Here is a 25,549-nt window from a genome sequence, read left to right on the forward strand (position 1 = left end):
GGAAATTTGCTCCCTGTTTCAATGGTCCCCAAATCCAAGGTGATCACCCTGGCTGCATTCCGCCTCCAACTGCCTCTGCTTGGGAGGGGTCTTCAGTACCTGGTCAACTGGGAGGGGTACAGTCCTGAGGAGTGCTCCTGAGTTCCTGCCTAGAGCATTTTGGACCTGGCCCCTATTGAAGATTTTCATCACAACCACCTGAATCAGCCTGGAAGGACGTCAAGAGCTGTCCCCAGAGGATGGAGGTCCTGTCACAATGCCAGTCAATGTCTAGTCCTCACATTCTCTTGCCTGCTCTGTTTCCTTGCCATGTACTAACTCTCCTGTCATTTCATATCCTGCCACTCCCTTGTGCCTTGTTCCCATCATTCCCCATCACCAGACCTCCGCTGCCTACCTGCACACCTGTTCCCGCTTCCCTCATTAGCCCAATAGAATATATATACCGGCCCACTTCCATTCATTCTCTGCCAGTTCGTCTGTGCTTCTGCCTTAGCATTCCAGCCTTTTACTGCCTTCCTTCATTCTGCTTGTTCAACCTCTTGCCTGCTTGTTGGACTTATGCTCCCCTGGATAACTGTTTCAATACGTCTGCCTGTTCTTCTCTGCCTGCCTGGTTTTCGACTTTTGCCTGCCCCTTACTCCTGAGTAGACATGAACTGTTACTTTTATCCTGTTAGTCTCTGAGTCATGCTTCTGGGTTCAGACCTTCAGACCTGTTACCACAGAACATTACAGTATGGAACTTTGGTCAGATAGGCAATAATACTTCTGAATCTGAATCCTAACGCTGTAGAAACCAATTTCTGCCAGGAACAGAAAAAACAAGTGTTGTTTTAGTAGACAGGTGTGCAGGAAAATCAATCCAAGCAAGAGAAAAAGTTGAATTTGCAGTCACGGACCTTGTCTGAAACGTTGAATCTCTGTCTGCAGGAATTCAACTTATTTTCTTCTGCTAGGAAAAGAAAAATGAAATATAGCCGCAAGCGGCAATTCTGGGGTTCAAGCCAACACAGACCGTTAGAAATTTAAAGCTTTTGATCCTGAACCTGGTCAAATGTGGCCTAGATGTGAAAAAAGCAGTGAAATCTCCCTTTTTGCATTTTCACAAATAGAATGAATAAAATAATTTCTGATGTGTTGTGCCACACACATTCTTTTTGCCTGTGTAGCGACCCCGTAGTGGTTGATTTGAAGGAAACTTTCAGGGTATGTTTCAGATTCTTATGTTGAGATATCCTGGACGTTTGGTGATGACTGGATAAATAAATTCTGATTTATAGTCTGATTTGTGTTATACCACGCCCATTTTTTGCATTTGTAGCGCCCCCTAGTGGTCAATTTGAATGAAACTTTCAGGGTATATTTCAGGTACTTATGTGGAAATATCCCATAAGTGTTGTGATGATTGGCCAAACTGTTGACTATGGACTATTAATGTGCTGAGCCACGCCCCTTTTGAAGTTCATTGGTCAATATCTTGAAAATTAAATAAACAAGCTTTATAAAACTGCTGATAAGCTTCGTTCATTTGTGATTCATCGAAAATTTGGTAGCATTCGGATCTACGGTTTAGGAGGCTATGTCAAAAATATGTTTTTCAAAAAAATCAAAATGGTCGAAAATCTAGTTAGGCGGAATTTAGTGGTCCAAGAGGCTTTTTTGTAGAGCACATTGAGCTGGACTTGTGAGAGAAATTTCAAATCATTCGGACTTACGGTGTGAGGGGCGTGGCCTGTTCAAAATTGCATTTTTGGGCCTTAATTACAGCGCCACCATGTGGGCGATTGGGCTCATATTTCTGTGGAAGCACCTGCACATCATTTCCACTTATTGGGCCAAGTGTCGTGTTTCTAACTCATTCCAGCTCAAGGGAATTTGAGCCAAAGTGGCACACAACAAATAATAATAATAAACCGGCACAAACGTAGAAGGGGCTGCAACCTCTAATAAGACGTTAGGGATGATGCAAAGTGACTCAAAATTATGAAATATTATGAAATGTTGTCAAAAGTTATGAAATAATGATTTAAAAATATGACTTTCTAAATCAAAATTCTGTTAAGTCAACACTTTTGACATTCTCAGTCAAACTAATGATATAATGTGTCCGACCCTTTGCTTAAAAGTCCCAATTCTGAGACACTATATCAAATTAAAGAGAGAGATAAGTAATAATTTTGCCTTTATTTACTAATTCAAAATTATGATAGTAGGTCAAAACTTTGACAGTTTACATAAAAATATGAATCTAAGTTTTAATATCTCATAATATTGACTTACCATCGTAGAAAAGGTTTCAGTCGTAGTCATCTGGACACTGTTTTCAGAATCAAGACGTTTCGGCTCCCATCCGGAAGTCATTCTCAATTGTGAAAAATTGGACGGGAACTGGAAATTTAAACTACTCTGAGTTACATAAGCCCTGCCCTCAGGAAGGAATCTGCCTGAGTATCTGTAAATAGCTAGTTTCACCTGAAACTGACCTAATAGTTTCAAGATGGCCCAGTAATCAGGCCTATTGTTCTCTGGCTGCATCTACTTCATCACTGCTAAGTGCCTGATTAGCATGTGATAGGCGTGACCAAGGTGATAATACACTCTGATAGACTTTGGGCAGATTAAATCTCAGACCACCATTTCTGTTCAAAGAGGGTTCTCTTTCTTCACAAAAATGGCTTCCTTGACGCCCGCTCAAACCAACTCTTCTCTCTACTAAGAATCTTCACCTCGCTGTCTTCAAATGTGTGGTTTGTAGCTTTTAAATGCAAATGCACGGCGCTCTGTAATCCTGAGTTAGCGTGTCGTCTGTGCTGATAAAGTCTTTTGTGAAGTGGCTGTTTGGTTTCGCCTATGTACCGTTCTTTGCAGTTTTCCTCACTGCACTGAATGGAGTAGACAACATTGCTCTGTTTCTGTGTGGGTAACCTGTCCTTAGGGTGAATGAGTTTCTGTCTTAAAGTGTTGCCTGGTTTAAAGAAGACAGGAACATCGTGCTGTCTAAAGATCCTTTGTAGTTTTCAGACAGTCCAGACACATAAGGAATGGAGACACCGTTCCTTCTTGGTTCAGTTACACTTTTGTCCTGTTTTTGGCTCTTTTAACTTTGTTGATAGCCCAAGTAGGATAACCACAGGCTGAGAGTGCATTCTGGACATGCCTTTCCTCTTTCTTCTTCTTACCCTCTGAGCCTGTGGGCACTTCTTTGGCTCTGTGCTGTAATGTCCGGATTACACCCAGCTTGTGCTGTAGTGGATGGTGTGAGTCAAAGAGCAGGTATTGATCCGTATGTGTTGGTTTCCTGTACACTTCTATCTGGAGCTTTCCGTCCTCTCCTCTGAGAGTAGAACAATCAAGAAAGGCCAAGCGGTTCTCTTTTGCATCCTCACGCGTGAACTTGATGTTGGGGTCCACCGTATTAATATGCTCTGAGAACGCTTCCAAGTCTTGTTTCTTGATTTTCACAAAGGTGTCATCCACGTAACGGTACCAATGACTTGGTGGTGTGCCCGGAACGAGGATAATGCCTTCTTCTCAAACTGTTCCATGTACAGGTTGGCCACAATGGGAGAGACCGGAGAGCCCATAGCACAACCGTGAATCTGTCTGTAGAAGTGTCCCCGGAATTGGAAGTAGGTTGTGTTGAGACAGATGTCTAATAGTTTACATATGTGTTCAGGTGTAAGCTTGGTCCCATGCTCCAACCTGTACATGGAACAGTTTGAGAAGAAGGCATTATCCTCGTTCCCGGGCACACCACCAAGTCATTGGTACCGTTACGTGGATGACACCTTTGTGAAAATCAAGAAACAAGACTTGGAAGCGTTCTCAGAGCATATTAATACGGTGGACCCCAACATCAAGTTCACGCGTGAGGATGCAAAAGAGAACCGCTTGGCCTTTCTTGATTGTTCTACTCTCAGAGGAGAGGACGGAAAGCTCCAGATAGAAGTGTACAGGAAACCAACACATACGGATCAATACCTGCTCTTTGACTCACACCATCCACTACAGCACAAGCTGGGTGTAATCCGGACATTACAGCACAGAGCCAAAGAAGTGCCCACAGGCTCAGAGGGTAAGAAGAAAGAGGAAAGGCATGTCCAGAATGCACTCTCAGCCTGTGGTTATCCTACTTGGGCTATCAACAAAGTTAAAAGAGCCAAAAACAGGACAAAAGTGTAACTGAACCAAGAAGGAACGGTGTCTCCATTCCTTATGTGTCTGGACTGTCTGAAAAACTACAAAGGATCTTTAGACAGCACGATGTTCCTGTCTTCTTTAAACCAGGCAACACTTTAAGACAGAAACTCGTTCACCCTAAGGACAGGTTACCCACACAGAAACAGAGCAATGTTGTCTACTCCATTCAGTGCAGTGAGGAAAACTGCAAAGAACGGTACATAGGCGAAACCAAACAGCCACTTCACAAAAAGACTTTATCAGCACAGACGACACGCTAACTCAGGATTACAGAGCGCCGTGCATTTGCATTTAAAAGCTACAAACCACACATTTGAAGACAGCGAGGTGAAGATTCTTAGTAGAGAGAAGAGTTGGTTTGAACGGGGCGTCAAGGAAGCCATTTTTGTGAAGAAAGAGAACCCCTCTTTGAACAGAAATGGTGGTCTGAGATTTAATCTGCCCAAAGTCTATCAGAGTGTATTATCACCTTGGTCACGCCTATCACATGCTAATCAGGCACTTAGCAGTGATGAAGTAGATGCAGCCAGAGAACAATAGGCCTGATTACTGGGCCATCTTGAAACTATTAGGTCAGTTTCAGGTGAAACTAGCTATTTACAGATACTCAGGCAGATTCCTTCCTGAGGGCAGGGCTTATGTAACTCAGAGTAGTTTAAATTTCCAGTTCCCGTCCAATTTTTTCACAATTGAGAATGACTTCCGGATGGGAGCCGAAACGTCTTGATTCTGAAAACAGTGTCCAGATGACTACGACTGAAACCTTTTCTACGATAGAACACTCCTGGACGAATGAGGGACTACACCGTCTTATTGACTTACCATGATTATTGAAATTTTCGTCATTGCTAATATTTCATCTTTTTTTTTCTTTTCTTGGCGGGAATAGGCTTCCATACAAATCAAATTATACAATATGTAACATCACATTTTTTTAAATACTATAAAAATCTACATAACTTTAACAGAGAATATACTGATGAACTGATGAATGTTTTCTCCCCGCTGTGATTGAAGTGTTAAAGTTCCCGGTGTGACCAGAGAGGGCAGGAGAGTTCAGCTAATCTCTCCCCGCTGCTCTGCCTCCTCTGCTGGGCTCCAGCTCCTGCTACATCCCGCTCCCCTCCGCTCCAGCTCCAGGCTTTACCTCCAGCCTCTTAAGCTCAATGGCTCCATACTCTGCCTAGGCCTCCCTACCTCCTATCTCTCTCCAGCTGTATAGACCTACAGTGAAGAGAGAGAGAGAGAGTGTTCGACTCTCCACACTCCTCCTCCCCCTCCTCTTCCGACCCTCTCCATCCGTCCTCCCCGGCAGACGGAGCAGACCTCCGGGAAGGCAGCGTGGATTTTAACCCTACCTGCATCTGTGTGAATGGGAATCAGCCGCACCGGGCAGGAGTGATGGAGACTCTGCCTTCATAGTTATTGGAACTTATTTCTTATCCCGAAAATAAGGGAACTAACTGCGTGTGTGTCTGTTTTGGAATTGTCTTTTCTTTTTTTCTTTTTGGGATCCAAGCCCGACCGGGGAGGGTTATTTTTGGGGAGAGGAGAGGTTGTTTTACCCCCCTCTCTCCTCCTTCTCATCATCTTCCTGACCCCCCATCCTGTGGTTTGTTTTTTGTGCTTATTTAGATTTGAATTGACAGTTGGATTCTGTGGAGGATTTGCGGGCGTTTGCTCCTGTGGTTCCTCGGGCTCATCTGGACACGAGCAGGGCAGCATGGAGCTGCTGAGGGTTGGATGTATTGGTGATGTTTGGGAGGTGCTGGTGCTGAGGAAGAGGAGGACAGGAGGACTCTACCTGCTGCTGCTCTGCTGGCTGCTGGCTGCTCACACCACAGCGCACGGTGAGTGGAAAAAAGAGAAATATATGCGTAGTTTCTGCCTCCATCCCGCAGTGTGTGTGTGTGTGTGTGTGTGTGTGTGGTTGCCGCAGACCAAAGGGGAATGACACATTTGTTGCGTCTCCTTGTTGGCTGCTGTTTAAACCTTAACCTGGGAGGACTGTCTGGCCGAGCTGAACTGGGCCTTACTGTGTGTGATCAGGTTGGAGGCTGCAGGGTTGGACCGGCTTCTACTGGGTTTGACTGGGTTTAAATGGATTTCACTGGGCTTCAGCAGGTTTCAGCGGCTCTGATCATGTGTTAGACTGCTGCTTTGAGCAGGTTTTACTGAACTGAACTGGATTCTGCTGCTGTTTTACCTTCAATATCCATCAAAACAACAAATTCACTGGGACTGATCAGGTTTAGGCTGCTGGTCTGACTGGGTTTTTACCAGACTTGGTACTACTAGGTTTGATTTGGGTTTTGTGTGTTTCATGGGGGTTTCCTGGGTTTCACCTGATTTCTGGTAGTCATGTTGGTTTTACTGGGCCAGCAGTCTGATTATGATGAGCTGGTTTGATCAGGTTCTGTGTGTTTCATGAGGCTGTGCCAGGTTTTCTCTGATTTCTATGAACCCTATCATGTGTCAGACTGCTGCTTTGAGCAGGTTTTAGTGAATCCCTCAGTTTCTGTGAGAGTGAAAGGGTTTACGGGGACAGATCAGGTTTAGGCTGCTGGGTTTGACAGTTTTTTTGTTTTGCTCTTACCAGATTTGACTAGTTTAAATGGATTTTACTGGGCTTCATTTGCTCTGTCAGGATTTTTTGCTGCCTTAAGTTGCTTCCATGAATGATGAGGTTTGGTGGGTCTGACTTGCTTTTACCAGGTTTTGCTGGACTTTACCAGGTTTGATCTTTTTTTTAACTGTATTTGACAGGGTTTTACCATATTACACCCTCTTGATTGTTTGTTAGGCTGCTGGCAAAATGTAGTGAATCTTACTGGGTTTTGCTGCTGTTTCACCTTCAGCTTCTCTTAAAACGACTGGTTTACTGGGACCGATCGGGTTTAGGCTGCTGACTTCGGACAGATAGAGTACTTTATTAATCCCAAAGGGAAATTTCAGTGTTACCTTCCAGAAAACACAAAAAGAAAGAAAACGCTAAGTACAAAATACTATAAAGAGAAAAAATATATAAAATAACAACTAGAATAAAGGAAAACTTAAAGGTAGGACCATAATCTGTAAGTCTATATGTATTGAATATACGCTGTACAATGATGCCCAGTGAGGGTTTGACTGTGATGCAGCTGCTTTTTTTGTCTGTGTAAAATTTTTGCAATTATTGCTCTCATAAATATTTACTCTGTGGTCTTTTTGTGTTAGAACACAGTATTTAGAAACAAATGGCATCGGATATCCTAAAATTTGCTACCTGTCAGTTTCACTCCCTCCATCTTGCATGCTTGTATTCATCTTATATTGTATGATGCAGGTATTTAAGTCCTTGAATACACACACACACATATAACACATGTAATATATATTAACATATTATAGATAGATAGTGTTGTAAATATAATGTCTCTTCCACTGAGGAACCAGCTGATCTGAGTGGATTTTCAAAAGAATAGTTGTTTCAGTCCACTATCCCAAAGCACTGCTTAAGAATCACTTAATGTTTGTTATTTTGCTTTATGATTTTGGTTACTGAACAAACAGATCTGAGAGCTGCTGGGCTGACTCTCTCTTTATCCGAGAGTCTCTTGCTGTCAATAACTTATGTCCAAACACTTTAATTAAGCTAATTGGTGGTAGGAGAACACACACACACACACACACACACACACACACACTGTAGCTGCTGGATCAGCTGAGCAGTTCTCACTCAGTGTATATGTGCGTGGTTTATATTTCTTCCGCAGCTGAGCTGTAAAATCCTCTGCTGAATATTTTACTCAGACCGAGCCTTTATATGTGTGGATGCTACAGTACACACACACACACACACACACACACACACTCCTCCTCCAGCCTCATTCATGAAACCTTGATACAAACTGATTCAGAAAATCTACTGAACAGCAGACAGAATATTTTTCACAGAAGCAGGTCCTGCTCACTTTCACAGGTGTGTTCAGGTGTTCTGTCTGTTTAAACTTGAGAGCCAACAGTCTGCAGGTTAATTCACAGATGAGTTCCTCTACGTTACCTGAAGGAGAGTAAATCAGTGGGTAGTCTTTGCTTGGAATCAAAACCTGCAGGCTGTTGGTTCCCCATGGCCCATGATCACCAGTGGCTAAAAGCCTGGTCGCACCAGTACTTAAAATAGTGAAATTCTGTGGCAAAATCAGTTCATTCATTTGAGTTCAAATTTGGTGAACTTTGACACGAAAACTCAGGCCTTGGACAGCGCTGACCATAGAGGGAACGGAGAGCCGGACAGTCCGAACTGGACAAAGCTATCGTAGCTTGTTCACAAAAACAGAATGGACAGAGTGCGAAACATAAACTGCAGGATGTAACACGTTATTATTGTCATACTATAGTCCAGTCTGCTACAGAGTGGTTTATTGTTGGTGTCATTTGTTTTTGCAATTAGTCTTTCAAGCATGAAAAACAACTTATTTCTGGAATTAGTTTCTATGACTACAATCTTAGGACATGTATTGCTGTGCGTGGCTGCTTGGTAATCAGTTGAACATCATGCTGCTGCCATTGTTGGTGTTCTCGCTCTATTTGGGTCTGTTTAGTAATTGATGCATGTTGGGTTTTGTAAGGGTCTGTTTCCTTCTGAAAAGTTACACATCAGCCTTGCACTCATCGCAACCTATCAGTATCCCTCCTTCTCTGATGCTTGTATTATTTTACCTGCAGTTTTTTTCCATGACTGGACATAGCTGAGAACCTCATGATTTTGCATGTTAAAAGTTTAATTAGATTGAAATCATGCATGAGTCAAACGAGGCAGGATCATTTTACAACTGGAAGTGAATATGTCTTAATTATTATGCATTATTGAAATGAATGGAAATCGAATTTCAGTCTTACAACATGAGAAGTAAGGGTGTCAAGAAGAAAGTATCCTTTGTAACCTCAGAGATGTTCAGAAAGTCAGGAACAGCGGAGGACAGCAGACAAATGCAGTCTATTCCTCGTTTTTTCTGGTTTATGATCTCCTGACCGCTTCATTCAGACCAAATCAGGCGCTGCAGCGATTAGCCGCAGGTTTGGGTGGCGGTGTGGGGGTGAGGGCGTGTTTATTTGTGCTTTAGAACATAACCGCTGTGAAACAATCAGAAAACATCGTTTTATTTCTCTGATTCACCAGCTTTCTCACTACTGGCGCTCCCCCTCCTGTTTAATTTGGCGTGTGTCTGATCCACCAACCAGCACGTATTTTAGTGAGAAACCTTAATTTTAAAACGATTTGCCTCTCATTCCTACGCTCTTCTCCCACTAAAATAGCACAGCTAAACAGCGGAGGCTGGTAGAGATTTGAGGTGACAAAATCCAAAATGTAAAGTTTGTATGGAAATACAGTTTATCTTTATTGATGCCAAATTGATGAGAAGACTGTTGACATATGACGCCTTTTATCTTGTGTTTCTAGAGTTATGTGTTTTTGCGGACACGTGAGGATTGTTAATATGTCATATTTCTTAAAGGGAGTTTGCCGTAATATTTTCCCGGAGAGTATGTATTTTTTTTATAGTTTTGTCACCACTACAGAAACACTAGGTAACTGCTAAAGTATGATAAGGTTGTCTGATGTTGACTGCGGTTAGTTATTGGTTTGATTAATGGTTTAGAGTCTAATAATGTGTGTATTGATTACTGACGGTGGCTGATCAGGCTAATTATAAGTTACGGCAGTATGCGGTAAATGTTTGTGTGCACATGATGTGCTTGTTGGTGTTATGACTCCTGATGAAACTTAAAAGCTCAGAATTCTCGTTGCCCTTTAGCTTCCCTTTTTAACTTTTGTTCACCCAGAGAAAGATAATATTTCTCTGTATAATATGACCTCCTCTTTCTGTCAGCTGCTGTGCGTCTGCAGTGCATTTACAGATTTGGGATTTTATTCGTTTAATTTTCAGTTACATTTTTAACATACATAAATAACCATAATTATAACCATATAACAACAAACACAAGTTAAACACTATTTGTTAAAAAACACACATTTTTTTGGGGACCCACTCAATTTTCACTACATTGAAAACCTTTCATCACTGCTAATATCATCTCATCTTCTCTCACATTTTGTCTGACTTGTATTACCTTTTTCTCTTGTTGTCTTGTAAATCTCACAATCTCATCTGTTCATTTAGTCTTTTCTAATTTCTCTAATCTCATGTCGATCTAGCTAAACTCATTTGTTTTGTTTAATCTCGTTTTACCTAATTAAATGTATCTTGTCATCTAATCTTATATTAATGCAATTTATTTAATCTTGTCTTGTTTTTTCTCACTTGAGCTCATTTTATCTCATTTCATATTCATGTTGTAGCTAATTTTAGCATTTTATTCTGTCTCTTGTCTTGTCTCATTTTGTTGTATCTTATTTAATAGTATATTGTTTTATTTCATTTTATCATTTTATCTTATCTCTTTTTGTCTCATCTCATCTTGTTGGATCTCATTTCATTATATCTTACTTGGTCCATCTCAACATATTTTGTCCATCTCATCTTTTCTTCTCATATTTTGTCTCATCTTACCTAATGTTATCTCTTCTTGTCTTGTAAATCTATTTTATTCTATTTATTTTTTATCTGTTATACCTGTTATGTCTAGTCTGTTTGTCTCATTTTGTCTCATCCCATCTAATCTTGTCTGATTTTATTCTATTGTCTTGTAAATCTCATCTTGTCGTAGCTCCTCTTGTCTCTTCTAATCTCATTTTACAGCATTTTATTTAATCCTTTCTTGTTTTGCCTTATCGCTTCTTGTTTCATCTCCTCTCATGTTGTCATATCTCTTTTTGCCTGATCTCATTTTATCTAATCGTATCCAATTTTAACCTGTGTCATTTCTCATTTTTTCTTTTCCTACCTTGTCTGGTCTTGTCATGTCCATCTCATCTTCTCTTGTCCTGTTACACCTAATCTCAGTTTATCTCATTTTAGTATGCCTTATTTTATTGTCTTGTTTAGTCTAGTCCATTTAAACTCTGTCTCATCTCATTTTATCCTCTCTTGTTTTGTTTTATCTGATTCTATTGTCCTGTAAATTTCATCTCATCTTATTTCTTTTTGTCTCAAACTCATTTGACCTAATCTTAGTTTGTTTGATCTCATTTTATTGCGTCTTATGTCATCTTTTATCATGTCTTATCATACTTAGTTTTGTCTTGTTCTTTCTTATCCCTTCTTGATTTGCCTAATCCATTTCATATCTTCTCCCATCTCATATTGTCTCATCTAATCTCGTTGTATCTCATTTTATCATAGCATATTTTGTCCATATGACTGCGGAATCCAATCCCATTTTATGCTGTCATCTAATTTAGTCATTTCGTCATTTTATCAAATCTTATCTCATTTTGTTTTATCTTGTTTTGTCTTGTTCTGTCTCATCTAGTCTAGTCCATTTAATCTCTGTCCCATCTCATATTGCCATCTTGAATTTTCTTGTTTTATCCTTATCCTGTTATGTGATTTTGTTTTCACCTATCTCATCCCACCTTGTCAAGTCCATCTCATATAACAGAACAGATCTCTTTAAACATAATCGCCTCCATCCAAATCATGCAGGATCCCGTCTTCTAGCTATGAACATCAAACTCACACTACAGTCCTGCAAAGCATTCACCACCTGAAGGTATGACATGGGGTGGCTCATTTTCCAGAACGCACTCTGTCCTTCACGCTCAGCTCCTGTGTCTAACATTCCTGTATTGATTACTAATGCCCCCCGTAAACACCGCCAGCCTATTTCTTGTACAAGTTGTTATAACCCTAAAAATTTAATAATCATAAAAAACAAACCCCAAACAAGCTCCAGGCTGGCCTTTGCGAGTAAGCCCCCCTGTGACTCTGGCCAGGTATTATTTAACCCATATGTTTTCAAATCCAGAAATGGCCTGGAAATGATGCATTTAAATATCAGAAGTCTGTTTACCACCCTCAGCTGTCTCTTGTGCAATTAATAAACTAGCAGACTTACTTGCTCAGTACAGTAACTCAGAGATGCTGGTTCTAGGAGACTTTAATCTAAAATGGTTTTTCAACTGACTCAAATAGTCTAAAAGAGATGTGTGACAGTCGCAACTCAGAAATTCACATTAATCTCAATTAATCTCTGATTCTTTTACAAACCCATCAAAACTTCAAGCAATCGACTGCAGGAAAGCAACTGGGGAGGATAAACTACACCCTTATTTTTTAAAGCTATGTGCCCCAAATATTGCTGAACAAATTACATATCTCATTAACCTCTCCATTTCTACTGTTGGGTATCCCTCAGGTCTGGAAATCTGCACATGTAGTCCCACTGCATAAGGGTGGTGATAAAAGTAGTCTTCGTAACTGTCGGCCAATTTCCAAACTGTCCTGTCTTGGTAAAGTCCTGGAGTCATTAGTTAATAATCAGCTCAAATCTTTCCTCTCAAGAAATTCGGTGTGATGTCCACTCCAATCTGGTTTCAGAGCCAAACACAGTACTGTCACTGCTATTACTTTGGTTATAGATTATATTGTATCTGCTGTTGACGAAGAGAAATATTGTGCTGCCCTCTTTGTTGATTTATCAAAAGCATTTGACACTGTTTATCATGCTATGCTCCTACAGAGTCTACGTCATACTGGTTTTGATTAGTCCTGTAAATGGTTTCAGCACTACCTGTCTCATAGACGGCAATGTGTGATTTTGGGAAATGATCGTTCTGTATTTCTACCACTGTCAAAGGGGGTTCCACAAGGTTCAACGTTGGGTCCTGTCTTGTTCACAATTTATATTAACAATATTACATCCTTTATAACAAATTGTAATGCCCATCTTTATGTGCTTGATACAGTTCTGTATTGTTTTGCAAAAACTGCACACTCAGCCACTGATACTACAACAAGCCTTTGACAAATTGCAAGATGCACTTTTTAATTTGAAATTAGTCCTGAATGCAAGCAGGACTTAATACATGATATTTTCTAGAGCCAGAGATGTTGTGGACAATAGTTTGCATATTACCACTATGAATGGACAGCGCATTGAGAGTTTCAGAGTACAAATATCTTGGGATCTGGCTGGATCAAAAAGTTACATTTAAATTTCACATTGACACACTTGTCAGCAAGCTATGACAACAAATGTAATATTTGTACAGAAACAGAGCTAATTTTCCAATATTCAGTAGGAAGCGGATAACTGAGGCCGTCTTCTTGTCTGTCTTGGACTAAACATCATTGAAAATAATTAAATAATTATAATAAAATAAAAATAAATAATCAATAATTCCTCAAGATTTAAATAAAGGTTGAATGAATGTTTATCGTCATCTCGTGTTGTTGCATGTCTTCTTGCCTCACATTTTATCGTCTCATTTCATCTCATGCAGTCACACACATGAAGCTTCCTGGGGTTGATGACTTGCTGAAGGACCCCTCAGTGGTAGCATCTCTTCTCCCTCTGTCTCCCTTGGATTTAAACCACCAACTTTGTGCCCATGTATCAGCCTCATGCTCTTCCTGCAGAATTCGTCATGCCTTTGTGTTATTGTTCCATCAGCTTCAAAAGAAATAAATGAAAGCTCTATCAATCCACCAATGGAATCAGTCAGTGTGATCAGTTATTTTCTAGTGTAGCATGTCTCTCAGCAGATGATGTTCTTAGGAATGAAATGAGCGAAGAAAGTGTAGATGAAACAGTTGAAAAACATCTCCAGTAGAAATATTTAGTTTAAAAATGAACATTATATTTGAAGATGTGGACAGTCCTGATGGATCCTGCAGAAAATCAAAATCTCATGCAAAATCTAAGTGCAGTTTTGTTTTCCTGTGATAATAAATTAACCTAAAACAAATATTCACGAAGATACATATTCGTGTAATAATAATAATCCAAAGGTTTTATTTTGTATGACTTGAAATAGTAGCACATTGTGTTTTCTCAAGATGAAAACATAAAAGGACAAACAAATTATCACATCACAAATTTGTATTAGTACAAAATACTGATGATTTTTCTTGTCATTGTAAAATAATGACACTATCATCTCAAAACAACAGGTTTGCTGTTTTGGGATAATCCAGATTGCTAAATTATCCTCAGCTTGTCCCACCTGCTTCACTTTCTGTTTTGGGCCTTTTTTTCTGGGAGTGTCTGTCTCCTAAAGCAGAGCTCAGAGGACAAGTGGCTGAACAGGACGGATGATGGGATTACAGATAATTCAAACCCACCACAGTAACATAACACTGTCGATGGGGATGATTCACATGCATGTCATTAATTGAACAACCTCTGCTTGTTTAAGAGTCTTTAACCTTCTTCCAGGTTTTCAGCTGACAGCAACAACAAAACTCCAAACACTGCAGAAAAACAACAAACAATGGAAGCAAGAGGAACTAAATTTAATCAAGAATCACATTAAAGTTAAAAACTCATAGGAGTAAAACCTTTTCATTAATAAGCAGAGCTGTACAATAAAGTCAGAGGTGATCCATTAGAGACACAACAGGCTTTTAACACCAAGTATATGTTAATTTACACCTCCATTCGTCCACCCATCCACCTATCTATTAAAATGATGGTGAAAATGCCTACATATTTGTTATCAAGTCGTGATTTAACTCCTCCATGTTTCCCAATCATCAAGTACCCGTTAAATCCATTACAACCACTACTGATATGCTGGCTTAATACTTACTTTGTGTTAGATTGTGGTAATTTGAGTAAATACAACTTTGTTGAGGAATAATGCGCACCATGTGAGCACAATAAAAAGTAGAAACAGGGCTTCTACAAGACAAGGCCAACATTAACTAGTAATGCAGGGCTTGCCTTAGTTGATATTGTACTTTAGTGAAGCAAATTCCCAAACAGTTAATCAAATTACCAAAACTTTACATGCAGTGAAGTAGGGGCTCCTCAAGGTTTCAAAAGTTAGTAACAAGTTTGAACTTGTCTTGGAACTTGCTGGTCTTGACTTGGGACTTCCGTGTCTTGACTTGGCTTGTTGATCTTGACTTGAGGCTCATTAATCTTGTCTTGGGACTTGTTGATCTTGACTTGGGACTTGTTGGTCTTGACCTTTGACTCATCTTTGGACTTGACTTCAGACTTGTTGATCTGTTTTTATTTTGGATTTGTTGGACTGTTGGACTTGGACGTAGCCACGTCGGACTCTTCATACTATGTGTAGAGCTGTGGCTCTGGACTCTCAGTATGTTCCTGTAACAGATGAAGTCTGGGAGGTTGATCGCTCGGCCAAATGAAAAAGATTCTTTGTGTGTAAACACAGTCAGGAGCGGTGGATTAATAAAGTGGACAAGTGAAAACGACGTGTTAGCTGCTGCTCAGCCTAAGTTGGTTTTTCACTCTTGCAGTGGACAGAAAGTCATTTACAAATCTCAAAATATAATTCAATCAGAAACATGTGGTGGTTTCCTGTGTGTTAGTACAGCAGAGCTTTATTTATCAGTCAGTGGTTGACCTGAAGCAAAACACAGCTGAGTGGGAATGAAAAAGGACAAATAGGATACATTTTGAAAATGCTCACATATATTTATCAACAAAACAAAATTCTCTTGCTCTCCTTAAACTAGATCAAAGTCTGTTGTATATAGCGTTGTATATAGGTAGAGGTATTATTTATGTACAGTGTTCACTGTCATATTTCAGGTGTGAGTCATTTCTCTGACTCTGAGATCAGTGTAAGTTTTGACCAGTTGTGGGTTTTAGGGGAATATAGATGCTAATGTTCTGATGGCAGAGGTAGGTGTGTGTCTTCACTCTCTCAGTGGTTTGTTCATTCAGACCATCATGAGACAAATTAAATGAGAAATAACAGAATGTCGACTGACTGGCGTTCAGTTGCCCATTTGGTTTTATATTGAAATGGGACTGCCCATCCTAGAAGAGGGATCCTTCTTCTGTGGTTCTCTCTGAGGTTTCTCTTATTTTTTTTCCTGTTAAAGTTTTTTTTCTCGAGAATGTTCTGATGTTGTATAGACTGCAAAACCATTATCCCAAGGTATTGCTGTGCAATCATTAAATTTTTTTTTCAATTGGTTAGACACAATTCCTGGAACAACTCACCATTTTCTTAAATCTCCACACCCAACGGTACAAACATCTAACTTCTGGGTCCAATTCAAACTTTTCCCTCAGACAACACACACAAGCTGTCAACAACACAGACTACATGATTGTTTGTTACACACTGGAGGGGTTAATTCAAAACACTGCTATCAAAATGTTTAGAATAGGTTTTCAGAGAAATATTTCAGAACTTTGTAAAACCACAGCACTGTCTATCCAGGTAATCCCTTCAGGAACACCCTGGCAGGAGAAATTCAAAACAGTACTATAAGAAATACCTCTTACATTATTGGATAAGGGAATACTTCTGTATATGCTGTTTTGGTCAGAAACCTGACCTTTGCAATGCCACACTGGCAAAACATGTAAGGAAGAGTCCATGCACAGTAAAATACCCAATTTCCAAAAGCTTTATTTCCAACTTCAGCAAATGAACAGGTTACTCAGCATCAGCATCTCGTCTCATGTCTCGTTCAGGCCATAATATCTCATCAACATCACACATTAGGTTTGCCCTTGCCAGGCGTAGGAAAAATGCCCTTGTGTGCCTTATCCAACCCTGGATAGACTCCACAAACACATCACCATAGGCGTCCACCATTGCCTCCAGGAGGTTTTGCTGTGCATAGGGGTTACGGTCAGACACTCTTCACCGCCATGCCAAGAAAAATTCCTCAACTGGATTCAGAAATGGGGAATATACTGGCAAAGAAAGAACAGTGAACCTGGGGTGGTCATTGAACCAGGCACGAATCAGAGCAGCCCAATGGAAACTCATGTTATCTCAAGTCAGAATCAGAATCAGCTTTATTGCCAGATAGGTTTACACATACAAGGAATTTGCTTTGGTATTTTGGTGCAGAACAATAAACATAGAAATATAAAGAAAGATAAAGCAAGTACAAAATGATTACATACTGGGCTTGCTCTGGTTGCTCTGGCTCCCCTTCCTGCTGAAGAATGTTATTGTGCAGATGATCTAGAAATTGAAGGAGTTGTGCCGTGTTGTATGGACCCACTTTCACATGGCGTTAGAGGACACCATGATTGCTGGTGGCTGCACATAGGGTGATGTTGCGTCCCTTCCTCATCGATGAAGATGTATTCATGTGGGTCAGCCATGGCATCCAGCTCAAAGATTCTCTACATAAGTAAAAAAACACACATTTTACCGTACTGTAGTATACTACTGTACTAGAATAAAATATTGTGTACTGCAGTTACTGTAACACAGTACAAGATACAAGATAGATTTATTGAACATTTTACAACACAGGGTTGTATAATGAGATTTTGTTTTGTAGTTTACTTTATGCTACTCAAAAAATGATAAACAGTAGAACAGTGAATAAATAATAAGTTGTAGAAATGAAAACTATTTTACATGGTGGAGTGCTGAGGATGAGCTGAGGAGTCTCACAGCCTGAGGGAAGAAGCTGGTGGTATGACAGCAGATACTTCTGTATCTCTTGCCAGACAGCAGCAGGGTGAACAGGCTGTGACTGGGGGGAGGAGGGGACGACTGTCCTTTAGTATCCTTTGGGCTCTGCACAGGCACCTCACCTCACTGATATCACTGATGCTTGGCAGATGGGTACCAATGATATTCTGGGCAGTTTTAATCACCTCCATATATGAATTCCTCCATATATGAATTCTCATTGTTGTTTGTAATCTGGCTGAAGATGGTGGTGTCATCTGCAAACTTCACAACAGAGTTCTCTCTGGGTGTACAGTGTGAACAGGAGGGGGCTGAGCACACAGCCCTGGGGGGCTCCAGTGTTCAGCACTAGAGTGAAGGAGGTGTGACTGCCAATCCAAACTGTCTGGGGTCTGTTTGTGAGGAAGTCCAACATCCAATTACAGAGTGTGGTACTCAAGCCCAGAGTGCTAAGTTTTCCAATCAGTTTCATGGGGGAGGTTGTGTTGAATGCTGAGCTGAAATCAACAAACAGCATTCTGGTGTAGGTGTTGTTGTTCTCAAGGTGGGTGGAGACTGAGTGTAGGGCAGTGGAAATGGCATTCTCTGTGGAACTGTTGGTGCTGAATGCAAACTGGTGAGGGTCCAAGCTGGCTGGGATGTTGTTCTTTATGTGCTGGAAAGCACTTCATCAGAATGGGGGTGAGAGCCACAGGGCGGTAGTCCTTGAGACTAGACACTGCAGACCTTTTAGGTACAGGGATAATGGTGGTTGTCTTGAAGCAGGTGGGAACAATCTCCTGTGACAGTGATATGTTAAAAATGTCAGTAATAACATCAACTAGCTGGTTGGCACATGTTTTTAGTACATGGCCAGGGATGTTATCAGGCCCAGCAGCTTTACTCATATTCACTCTCAGCAGGATTATTCTCAAATCCGCTGATGATGGGGGCGCTCCTGCTTTTGAAGCCTGTGATGTTTTTGATTGTCTGCCACATATCTTTGGTGTTGTTGGTTTTAAAGTCTCTCTCCAGTCTCTCCTGATGTCTTAGCGTTGCCTTCTTGATGCCAGCTTTCGGTCTCGCACTGGCGGTGTTGTATGCTTCCTTGTCTCCTGACATTACTGTACAGTACTGTATTGATATGTTAGAGAGATAGGGCATACTCTACATACTGTAAACATTTTGTACAGTATAGAATTTACCTGCACATATTGGAATCGTTGCTCCTTAACTCTGCTTGAATTCCTTTCAAAAGGCACACAGTACAGTGGCTTTGTCCTTATGTGGTTCTTTTGAAGGATCCGGTCAATGGTGGAAATGCTGATACTGTCCCTTTCTTGGAAGACTACCTGGTCTTCAACTATTCGGGTCTGAATTTCCCTCAAACAGATGAAACCAGGGCAGTCTCTTGCTCAGCTTTGAGGAGTCTCCCCCAACCTGCCTCTCAGTTCTGCAATCATGAAATTAGACCATTACTAACCTATGGTCTTCCATAACTATGGTTAACAACTACACAGAGAACAAAGCGGAGATTCAGTCTATATGCACTACAACAGTACATGTATCACAGTAACAACAAGGCAAATTACGTGTTTTCCCTTCTGAAAGTACGGACAATGGAAACAACTGCGTAACGGCTTAGGTTGGGTTGCTCTTGCTGTCCAGCTTCTGTCATAGTCCTCCCATGCATAAGCACATGATGAACCACGGTGGCACAATCATACACAGTGCAATGTCTAGTGAAATTAGTTTTCTGCATTTAACCCATCCTATGCAAGAGTGTGTGCAATAGGGATCAGTGCAATATAAGGGTGTGTGCAATAGGGATCAGTGCAATAGGGATCAGTGCAATATAAGGGCGTGTGCAATAGGGATCAGTGCAATGTAAGGGTGCGTGCAATAGGACACTGCAGTAGAAGGGCTTGTGCAATACAGATATGTGTCTTAACTGTTGTCTGTGACCCTTCGACTTGTTTTCTGTTGAATGTTTGTAGTTGTACTAACACGATAAAACCTTGTTTTCCTGTCTCTGTCCAACTGAAGTGTACTGTATGTTCTTATCTTTCTGTTAACCTGCCAGGGGGTCTGCAGATGGAAATTAGCCTTAGGCTATAATCTGGCATATTTACATTTGTGTAAATGTTCATTAATATGCATTGTTCCCCCATTTCTTTAAATAAATAAAATAAAAATAAAAATAAGTATTAGGAGCAGTGGGCAGCCACTGTGCAGTGCCCAGGTACCAACCACAGTTCTAAGTGCTAGTCCCCAGCCAGGATTTGAACCCCTATTGCTGTGAGGCAACAGTGGTAACCACTGAGCCACCGTGTTGTCTTCCTCTTCCTTGTCCTTTTCCATGCCCTCTTCCTCTGTTGTCTTACAACTTCGGCATTGTTAGGATCCATTTTTTCAAACCACATGGACATGCCTCTAGGCCCTATTTATTGACCCTGCAATTCTGATTGGTATGTTAAAAATTTTGAGGCTTAGTTTTTGCACCTGGAAAAAGGTGTTAAGGTTGTGATGAGGCGTGAGTTGATTATATTTCAGTCAGGAGAGACTTCATTATGAGTGACAAAAATATATTGACATGTGCACAATATGAGAGTATACACCCATATCAGCTGATTAGAGAAGCAGGAAGAGAGAGACAGAGAGAGAGAGAGAGAGAGAGAGAGAGAGAGAGAGAGAGAGAGAGAGGTGAATGAATGAGGCATAAAAATAGTCTTCCTGATTGCACTTAATTCTGAGCATCATTAAGAGCATGTGTTTACTGAATGAACACAAGATTTATTTGGCCACTTTTGTGTAAGGTTTTGCAGAAATAGTTTTCAATATTGAAACAGGTGAAAAGTGTTTACAGTTATAGGAAAGGGTTGTGTATTTTTGGGAATGACGTACAGGTATAGGTTTTTGTGCCATAGGAACCAGTTTTTGTGTTTAAGCAACTGGGAAAAATTGTAGTAGCTGCAGTAATGATCTTTGTGTTATTTGATACACTTGTATGCTGAGGGTTTGCAGCTGCACAAGAAACAGGTCAGAGGATACAAATATGTAAAAAAATAAATAAAAATTAGGGCTGCAACTAACTGATGATTTTCATTATCAATTATTGTGCTCAATATTTTCTGAATTATTTGTTTTATCTATACATTTTTAAAAATTGTATTCGTCACAATTTCCCACAGCCCAAGACCTTTATGTACATTTGCATTGACATAAAATACAAAAAAAGTAGAAAACTGTCCTATTTGAGAAGCTGGAACCAGTTTTTGCTTGAAAAATGACTCAAAAGATTAATAGATTTTCAAAATATTTGCTGATTGATATTCTGTTGATCTACAATGCAGTAGTGGTAATACATACATAGGGCATTTTTGTGTTAGGGATGTGTGTGTAACCGCTGTAGCCCCAAATTGTAGTCAAAGAAGTTTCATATTAAATCTCCTTTTAGCTCTGTTTTTGGTCTCCACCAAATCCTGAGAATACTATCTGGCTCTTTAGCAGCTAAATGCTCCACTGTGTTCACCAGCTAGTTGCTAACTTTGACTGTCAGTCATTTGGCGCTGAGCAGGTAGAGTACAGTGAGTTTAGCTTCTTTGCAGAAAACAGCTGCCTTGTAATGACGAAAGAGACACTTTGAGAGCGAATGAGACTGAACCAAAACAGTAAAGTTGCGGGACAAAAAAACAAAACAAAATAATAAGCTAAAGAGGCTTAAAAACCTCCAGAAATTCTCTGGGGGTTAATCACTACAAGCAACACCTTTCACATACAAGTAGTTGTGTGATCCATTGTAAATATACAAATATTGATGATTGCCACTTTAAAGAGGATTAAGAAGCCCAACAACATTTTCTCCTTCAGAAGCAGGAACCCAAAATGTAAGTAGGTTTCTCCGTTCAAAATGTACGCATTGTTCCGCAGTTCCTTTAAAAGGTCCCTGCGTTCGAAAACTGCATCAGAAACAGAGTTCATCCACATGAGTATATGTACTGATCCTGACTCTGATCCTGCATTTTTCAGCAGTGATAAATTTGTGTTTTTAAATCAGAAACTGAGCAATGTTTTTCCAAACTGAATTTGTAGCATTTTTAGCCTGAAAGCCTTGGTGTGTGTTTTAATTTAGTCTCTGGATGTGTTTTTGTCTCTGCATTATTCAGATAGTTGGATGAAAAAATAACAACAAAAAACAGGCCTGTGAGTAATTTACAGAAAGATAATTTGCCTCGGCTCTGAACATTAGCGTTTCATTTACGTCTTGTGCTCTCAGCTGTCTATATTTAACATCAGCTGCTCTGCTCTGACATTCATACATTATTCATGTTGGGAACCTGCATTACCTGCCTTAGGAGCACTACATCTCCCTCACCTTTAAATCCTCCTCATTAATACTCCTGCAGGCTTTTACATTAATTGGTTTTTACTTATTCTATTCCTGCCTGCTGTTTTTTTTTGTGGGTGTTGTTGTTTTTGTCTGCAGAGAAATTGGGAGCTGATTAAAAAGTGGAGGACAAATGAAAAGGTTTTTATGCAGAGGCGTGCAGTTTTCTGGCCTCAGGATGAAAACAGTTTGTATACTTAACCGCATGATACACACACACACACACACACACACACACACACACATACTCACACACACACACACATACTAAACATCTCCAGGACTTTCATGCTGCAGCGTGGAGCCACAGACCAAGCCACATTAACTCAATCTATAAATTTCGGCCCTCTGTCCACACTAAGCTGGTGTTTTTCTCATACAAAAACTAAACTTTTTTGAATGTATCCAGTGGATAAATCTGAGAACACTGGCCTCAGATGGTGGTTGTGATGAACAGATTTGTTGTTTTCTGACCAAAAGAAGAGATCATGCTGATTTTCTGTCGTTTAGATATTTCTGTGGATGGAGATCTTGAAAATTACCTGAAAACACTAGTTACGTTCAAAACCAAACATAGCTAAAAATAAAAATGCATAAACTCCTAATTGGGACATACAACACTGAGCGCCCATTTTATTCTTTGGTGACCTCTGTGAAACACTTTTGCCAGCTGAGGAAATGGGGCAGGTGAGGCAGAATCCAGAAGGTTTTGTAATTGTGTGGGACGATGTGGCGTTTCAGCATCTCTTCCACTCACAGCAACGTTCTGTTCTTCATGGTTAGGACTAGGCCCCTTAGCTCCAATGAAGGGAAATCTTAATGCTACAACATACAATGATACTTCAGGCAGTCGTGTGCTTCCAACTGTGTGGTAGTTTGGGGAAGACCCTTTCCTGTTTCAACATGCGAAATGGTTTTCCCAGTTTGGTGTAGAAGAACTTGACTGGCCTGCACAGAGCCATGACCTCAACCAGACCTTATCACCCAACATCAGGGTTGGACTAAGGCTCTTGTAGCAAATGGGAGCAAATCCCTGTAGCAACTATCATATATATAGCTGTATCGTTCAGGTGTCATATTTTTGGCCATGCAGTGTGAAACAGAACAGAAGTACTGTGGTGTGAACCTGTATCCAGAGGTGAGAGTCCAGGGGGTGTGGCCACACAGGTGAAGATGTGCTGCAGGATCACAGTGCAGGGCTGATGCGACTGAATTTAATATCATTTTTATTCTCCTGGAGTCCTGCTCTGCTGTAAACAAACAGGACGATCAAGCTGCTGAGATTGGGAGATGACAAACAGAGTCTGCCATGTTTGGCTGGAATCCAGGACGGTGTGAGACACGATCACTTCCTGTGAAGCGCCGCAGCTCTCGCCAGATGAGATGAATCGCCTCAACTGCAGCAGTTTCCTCTCATAAATATTCATACGGTGAGGCATGGTGTCATGTGAGCGAGCGAGGACAACTCCAGAAATCGGTGAACCCTGAATGCTTGCCGAACACCCCCTACTCCCTCCCCCATCCTCCCTCTCCCTGCCAGCAGCAGCACGCCACCCAGCACCGCAGCACAGCCAGCTGGATTTATAGCCACTTATAAAGATTAGTGATGCGTCCTGCATGCAGCACACACTCACACACTCACAGACACACACTGAAATGCAGTCTTACACACAGAACTGTAGTCAGATGAAAACCTTCTATCTCCATGATGTAAAGTCTTTGTTTTGATGATTTTTCTGAAGATGGAGAATTTTACCACTAAACTGGGAGATACATGGTTTTCACCTGACAGTAATGATTTATGTAAACACACACACACACGTCCCTTCCTCTCCACTGCAGGCCTCAATGAGCGGGTCAAGTTCTTCTTCTGCTGTTCTAATGGAAAACACGTGTTGTTGTTGAATAGTTAAACAAGAGAAATATTGCGTGAGAGAGTGAGTGCTGGGCCTGGGATGATTCATTGACGTTATCAACATAATCGATTACAGAAATACGTCAATTTGCATATCGCAGGCAACTGAAGGGGAAAAACACGGTGAGCAGATTATAGTTGTTTGTGAGTAAACACTAAAATTAAAACTAAACTAAACTAAAATGCTAACATAAGAAATAACCTACTAGAAATAGGGTAATATATTAATTTATTCTTTCAAATATTCTAATATTTTCTATACACAAATATATTTTTGTTGCAGAATAATGCCCTGCAGTACGTACTTTGTTTCTAGTTACATTTGTTTGTTTTTAAGAGAAAATTATGGAATAAAATATTGAATTATTAATGAGGCATGGTTTAGATATTTATTTATTTTGGGTAAATTAATTGTTGTATTAATCAAGTAATAAAGAATAATCTTTAGAATAATCGATAAATTAGTCGTTAGATTAATCGACTAAATGAAGAAATAATCGTTAGAGTAATCAATAAAAAAATAATCATTAGTGTGTGCCAACAACAGAGAACACAAGCAAGCGAGAGAGAGGGGCGAATGAGAGAGACAAAACTTGTTAGTTTCATAGTGATTACATTCTCTAAAGCACTTTGCTGCATCATCCCCCCTCTCTCCCCCTGCCTTTCCTGTCTTTCTCTACTGTCTCTATCACAAATAATAAAGTGGAAACACCAAAAATGTACCATTGATTATCATAAAAAAAATTAAATAAAATATAGACTGAATCATCTTTTAAGGGGAAGTACTTTTTCAACTCTGAGTAGTGACTGCTTCCTCTCAGGCTGCATATGGCCCTAACAATTAAAGGAATAGTTTGACATTTTGGGAAATGCGCTTAATTGCGCTTTTGCTGAGAGTTAGATGAGAAGATCAGTATCACTATCATCTCTGTAATATTAAGCTACAGCCAGCAGCCTCTTAGCTTAGCTTAGCATAAAGACTGGAAACAGGGAAAAACAGATAGCCTGGTTCTGCCCAAAGGTAACAATAATAATAATAAAACTTTATTTATAGAGCACTTATCAAAACAAAGTACAAAGTGCTTCACAACAAGAAAAATAAAATACCACAGTGAATGATAAAATATAAAATAAATAAAATACATAAAAGCAACTCAGCTCAGGTAAAATCAGGATATGCTTTCCAATAAAAATGTGTTTTGAGAAGAGACTTAAAAGAAGACACTGACTCAGACAACCTAATTTCTTCGGGCAAGTTGTTCCAGAGCCTCGGGGCCTTGATGGCAAAAGCTCTGTCCCCCTTAGTTTTCATCCTGGACTCAGGAACAATTCAATTCAGTTCAATTAAATTTTATTTATATAGAGCCAATTCATAACAGAAGTTATCTCATTGCACGTTTCCTATAGAGCAGGTCTAGACCGTACTCTTTATAATATTATTTACAGAGACCCAACAAATCCCAAACAGACTGGAGCCAGGTATGAAGGCTGAGGATCCTGCTAAAACGGCCAATTCCACGACACAGTGTAGCAA

The 25,549-nt window shown here is 40.2% G+C and overlaps 1 protein-coding gene across 4 annotated transcripts in view; it reads left to right on the forward strand.

Annotated features, from left to right (window-relative positions):
• The first annotated feature begins 5,239 nt into the window (after positions 1 to 5,239).
• dcc (DCC netrin 1 receptor) overlaps positions 5,240 to 25,549 on the forward strand; it is a 298,212-nt gene continuing 277,902 nt past the window's right edge. For 2 of the 4 annotated variants that reach the window (XM_044173879.1, XM_044173880.1), the window contains exon 1: positions 5,242 to 6,053. In XM_044173879.1, coding sequence (XP_044029814.1) covers positions 5,927 to 6,053 — 127 coding nt within the window. In that variant the 5' untranslated portion in view covers positions 5,242 to 5,926. Of the gene's footprint in view, positions 6,054 to 25,549 lie in introns of all 4 variants that reach the window. The other 2 variants (XM_044173877.1, XM_044173878.1) reach the window with 2 other exon arrangements.

This window comes from Siniperca chuatsi, linkage group LG18 (assembly GCF_020085105.1).
Source record: "Siniperca chuatsi isolate FFG_IHB_CAS linkage group LG18, ASM2008510v1, whole genome shotgun sequence".
NCBI classification, from domain to species: Eukaryota; Metazoa; Chordata; class Actinopteri; order Centrarchiformes; family Sinipercidae; genus Siniperca; species Siniperca chuatsi.